At 40.4% G+C, this 5,871-nt stretch overlaps 1 protein-coding gene across 1 annotated transcript; it reads left to right on the top strand.

The window, feature by feature from the left end:
- The first annotated feature begins 2,075 nt into the window (after nt 1–2,075).
- Nucleotides 2,076–5,073, top strand: LOC146967673 (pepsin A-like). The gene is made up of 9 exons (XM_085761258.1): nt 2,076–2,168; nt 2,499–2,649; nt 2,745–2,862; nt 3,598–3,716; nt 3,958–4,154; nt 4,273–4,389; nt 4,468–4,609; nt 4,732–4,830; nt 4,920–5,073. Exons 1-9 carry the CDS (start codon nt 2,107–2,109, stop codon nt 5,055–5,057), a joined length of 1,143 nt encoding a protein of 380 aa, XP_085617384.1. The 5' UTR covers nt 2,076–2,106; the 3' UTR covers nt 5,058–5,073.
- The last annotated feature ends 798 nt before the right edge of the window (nt 5,074–5,871 follow it).

Below are 5,871 nucleotides of genomic sequence, written 5' to 3'. Positions count from 1 at the left end.
TGACAGCTGGACTGTAGTGCTTCTTTGGAGCTGTAATGCTGTGTTGATGAGTTGGTGTTGCTTGCTAGAGGGGTTTGTTTACTGTAGGTTACATAAGATCTTACACAAGTTTACTCATCATGCAACAGTTGACCAATTTACCGTTTGATTTGTTAAGAACGTCGGAAATACTGTTATGATACTGCATACTTAAAATGATGAGTAATTTTTTCTATGAAAGTAACATTATGCAAATAGTTAAGGAATAGCTGTATACGGACAACATTTCACAGAGGTATAAATAGTTTTTTTAGTGCTGATGACTGGATCACTCATCTACTGCAGCCAGAGAGCAAGTCGACTGACCCAATATGGCCGCCTGTGAGTCACATCTGAACATAGTCTGATCCACCCCCCTTGGGGTACACCGTCGACAGGTTGTCAGTCTATCACAGGACTGTCAGAGATGAACACATACAGTACTCTCAGATTTAGCCTGCAAGCAGTTGAGAGTCATTAATCACCCCAGAAGTCCACCCAGAAAGGCCCCAGGCCCAGGAATCGAGGCGAGAGTGATAACCACCCTCCAGCTTGGAAACAGTCTCTTTTTTGTTCCTTGTGGTGGGCAGGTACAGTCTGATAGAAAAAGCTACTGACTGCTGTTATTGTTGGAACTTACCTTGTGAAGTTTGGCTCATCTTAGAAATGAATAGTCAGGACATCATCTCCGCCTCTGCTTGACTGATGTTTGACCACTCTGGTAACTTTAATGAAGTGCAATATTGAATCACTGGGCTCCCAATTTAATCAAAAGAAAAAGAGAGAGAAAGAATGAACTCCTCTCATTTCAGGGCTCAACATCAACATTACCAATGGAGTGAAATAATTCCTCAAGCAACATTTATGAATTTTTAAAAAAGCTCCACTTTCCTCCAGAGAAAACAACGTGGAAGTTTTCAACAGTAATGAACTTTTCAATTTTAAATTTGCCAATAACCATGTCACCCAGAAGAGGAGTTTTGAGGACAGTCCTCAATCAAACTAATTACATATTTCTGTTACTTACAGCACTGAACACACAAATGCAGATATACTTTGTAAGCAACACTGTGGATATCCCTACAGACAAATAAAGACAAGAGACCATGTGGTCTGAAAGTAGGCCGGTGTTTCACTTCTTCTGACATCTTATACACAACAGCAAACTGTTACAAAAGTACTGTGTGTTCTGTTTTTATTAATGTGTTAAGTAAATAACACAGCCCTATGAATATTTTATCAGCACTAATTCATTTATCTGAAGGAATGAAACCTTAATAGAAGGGTAAACACACGATAACAGTGCGGCAAACACTGTAAGTGCTGGGACACATGCTGGGCTGGCTGACAGTGGTGTTTGTCAGTATTAAATTACATTATTGGACATTGCTTTCAAATTGTGTGATAATGCAGTTTTGGTTTGGTTTTACTAACAATAATGTATAAATTACATAATGTCCAAATAAAATACATGCAACAGCATGGCCATAATACAAAGGTATAAAAAGAACAGTTTAGATTTTTGAGTATGATGACAAAAGGCCAAATTTCCCAGTAAAATCACAAAAAATAAAAGGCATGTTAAAATATATACTGTATGTATATAATTTATATGTTACATTGATATGTATAATTCAACCATTATCAGGGTAAACCTCAGAAAGCATGCTGATATGTACTCCAGTCATTATGTTATCTTGAGTTGACCTTGCAAAGAGAACTTTGTCTTTTACCTGTCAGCTCCTTCAACATGGACACAAATATTACTCTAAGCAGCAGATATGTAAAGTTTTTCAAAAGATTGCATTCCTTTCTTTGATCACAAAATTGACATAGTCTTAAGGTCAATGGTTTCCCATAACTTATCCCACTTATCACTTTCTTTGTGCGCATTCCCTTATCATTGTACCACAGTAAAATGGCAGTTCACCTGTATAAAAGAGGAAGCAAGAATCTCTGTGGGCACTTGGGTTTCAGAGTCTACAGGTGAGTACACTACCGGATCATAGACTTGACCACATTACTGCTGCGATTGGATTGGTTCTGATGGTCTGATTTTCTGCATTTTCTACAGTTGACAGCAGAGCCATGATGATGAAGTGGGCTTTCGTTCTGTGTGCCATGGTGGCAGTGTCTGAGTGCCTTGTCCAGTAAGTCAGATTGACCACTCATGTCCCTGTGCTTGCTGTATTTGTTTTATTTTTCCTATAACATAAATTTAATTCACTACTGTGAAATAACCAATGACATATATGACGTTTAAATTAGCCTGTTACCATGTGGGTGTAAGCCATCTTATGCTCATTATCTGAATTTTAAACGAAAGCAGCTTTAGGAGAATGTCTTGGTCGTGTTTCTGGATTTGCATTGAACGTTTTAAGGGGAGGGACATGCACAGAGACCTCTTAACTTGTCAAGAGTAAGATTATAAATGTAGCTGCGAGAACAGAATGTAAATCGCACTTTTGGGTGAATCCTAGGATCCATCTGGAGAAGGGTAAGACCGCCAGGGAGGTCCTGGAGGAGGAGGGTCTCTGGGAGGAGTACAGGACCAAGTACCCATACAACCCCATGGCCAAATTTGACTCACGCTTTGCCGTGGCCGACCAGCCCATGACCAACGATGCTGACGTGAGTAATAGAGGCCGAGGCTTTAACAGATGACAACACCGACAAATAGCTAATTCTGGTCATGAATAATCTTCGTTTCTCATCTGTATCTCCAGCTGGCTTACTATGGAGTCATATCCATCGGAACACCTCCTCAATCCTTCAAGGTCGTCTTTGACACCGGCTCCTCCAACCTGTGGGTGCCCTCCGTCTACTGCAGCAGTCCAGCCTGCAGTATGTACAATTATACATGATCATAATTAAACAGACAGGTCGTACAGATAGCTGGAAAAAGGTTTTAAGAAGGTTTTGTCAGTTTATTGCAACAATTTACACTGGTCAGGAATGAATACAAAATGTTAATGTTCCGTTAGGGTTTGGTTTGTTAAGGGTTTATAAAAAGTCAAGAGGCATGTCAACTGATCATTAAGTTGCCTGAGGGAACTAGCTGCTCATTCATGCTGTCAAATATTAAATAAAAGAAGAACCTGAGAGCCTTCAAGCCCCACATTTGATAGTCCTGAGGTGGAATTCTGTAGTTAGACTGAGTATGGTTTAAGTTATAGGCTTCCAGATTGACAGGAGTCAGGACAGATTCTCAACAAGAAAAAAAGTTTTATCTAGTGGAGCCCTGAATATCAAACAGAAATCTGACTGACCTCCAGGGAAAATGGCATTTGATCCATGGAGGGACCTTTCTTTTGTTTTGGGGATTAACACCAATCCTGATCTGGCTACATCTAGATATGTGGACACTGCTGTGCCTCTCAGTGAATGCTAGAGCACCAGCAATTGATAAAGAAAGCTAACTAAAGCCCATTTATAATATAAATGCAGCAATGAGAATGGAATAGTTCGGTATTTGCAGCCTATTTGTGCGAAAAAACTTTTTAAACTGCCTGTTTTGTTCATGGTTGCTTATGACTGCTATGGGGACATACTTAGGTATACTATCTGTGTCTTCCCTAGACAACCATGACAAGTTTGACCCAAGCAGGAGCAGCACCTACAAATATGATGGCACGCAACTCAGAATCCAGTATGGTACCGGGAGCATGACCGGCTTCCTTGCATACGACACAGTGACGGTAATAAATCAAAGTATGAAAAATACAATCACAGTCTCACTTTTATTGTGAAAATACATAGGCTACTTATCTGCAATGAATACCATGTTCAAAGTAAAAAAGGTACTATGATTCCTTGATGATTCAAAATTGGTTGGCCTCCAAGTGTAAACTCATTTGTTGTTTTAATTGCCACTATAAAGTCTTGCTGTCGTTTGAGACAATTTGAACTCCCTGTGCTGTCTTGATGTTTGCTTGTCAGGTCGCCAGCCTTGCTGTGAGAAACCAGATCGTGGGTTTGAGTCAGACTGAGGCTCCATTTATGCAGTACATGCGTGCTGATGGTATCCTGGGCCTGGCCTACCCTCGCCTGTCTGCCTCTGGCGCCACACCTGTCTTTGACAACATGATGAGCCAGGGTCTGGTGAACCAGGACATGTTCTCCGTCTACCTTACCTCGTAAGGACAAACACAGTTTTATAGTGTCCTGTGTGTGGGGAAAGGAATTGTGTTTTTACTCATGTTGAAATTGTATCTTTTTCTACATTTATCAGTAAGTTCTCACTTTTCTCTGTAGTAACTCTCAGCAAGGCAGTGTGGTGACCTTTGGTGGTACTGACCCCAACCACTACTATGGCGCCATCACCTGGATTCCCCTCTCCAATGAGCTGTACTGGCAGATCACAGTGGACAGGTAAAGCCACAGATGTTCTGAAATCTCTCCAAAATGAGCAGAAATGTTTCTTAAGTGTGTTTATTCTGTTTCTGTCAGCATTACTGTCAATGGTCAGGTTGTGGCTTGCAATGGTGGTTGCCAGGCTATTGTGGATACTGGTACTTCTCTGATTATTGGACCTCAGAGCAGCATCAGCAACATCAACAGTTGGCTGGGAGCTAGCAGCCAGAATGGAGATGTAAGTCCCATCAAATATTACACATTACACACTAAATGTAAACACTCTACTGAAGTTAAACAGTGGAAATACATTTCGATGCCTTCTCATCCTTTTACCATCTTATCTCTCCCTCTACTCAGTACGTTGTGAACTGTAACAACATCGGCCAAATGCCTGACCTGACCTTCAATATCCACGGAAACCAGTTCACCCTCCCAGCCTCTGCCTACGTCCGTCAGGTAAATGATTATTTCCTTGCAGCTCTTTATATACGTACTGCTCTATCCTTCCTATCTAAAAAAAATATTCTGCTCATTCTCTCCCACAGTCTCGTTATTATGGCTGCCGTACTGGCTTCAGCCATGGAGGCGACAGCCTGTGGATCCTGGGTGATGTCTTCATCAGACAGTACTATTCTATCTTCAGCAGAGCCCAGAATATGGTGGGTCTGGCCAGGGCCAGATAAGAAACCTGAAGTCACCTTGTAACAATCAGACACAAGAACCATGCAAAAGTCATAAATATATCCCTGTGCAACTGCAGGACTTCCAAAATGTAACTGCAATATGTGATGCTTGAGACCCAAATCTTATCTTTGTCCGAGTAGGCCTATAAGTGATTCCATTTTCTCAAATCCAATAAAAAGAGTTCAATCGATTTGGCTGGTGTTTTGTTATTCATGTACAACACACAGGCATGACTCAAAATCTGTGGCAGTGGTAAGCTGCTATATTGTCTAATTCAGATGGCAACCCAGCAAAATAGCCATATGCTGATGCAAATTACACTGACAGTAATTGACACTAATTACAGAGAGACTTACATGCTAATCAGAATAACTGCAATAGATATTTGTACATTCTCCATTAGATTAAAGGACATTTCACTATGATATAGTATCTATTTCTCCCCCAAACTCCACATTCTCTATTCAACACTATTGGTGACTTTTGTGGTCAGACTCCACCAGATGCTTACAGTACATTAGCTAACATTAATTCCTAAGACGTAAGACTGTATAGTAAATCAACAACTTAACTGATTTCCAGCCCCTTGCTGTAAAAACCTATTCTTTATATTCAAATTAACATATTTTTTATCGTAATTTATCTTCATAATGAGCCATTAAAACATCAGTATCTTCAGTTTTATGAAAATGAACCCCAGATTCACCAGTAGGAAATAAAATATGTTATTCATAGTTGTCTAAGAGGAGCATTTCTCCACTTTAAATAGCCTATCATAGGTTTCCATGAGAATGCTGGCTTGCTGTTTAGCAG

This window comes from Trachurus japonicus, chromosome 19 (genome assembly GCF_045865225.1).
Source record: "Trachurus japonicus isolate A0001 chromosome 19, Traja_1.0".
In the NCBI taxonomy this organism is placed as follows: domain Eukaryota; kingdom Metazoa; phylum Chordata; class Actinopteri; order Carangiformes; family Carangidae; genus Trachurus; species Trachurus japonicus.
This window is presented reverse-complemented; position numbering and strand designations above follow the sequence as displayed.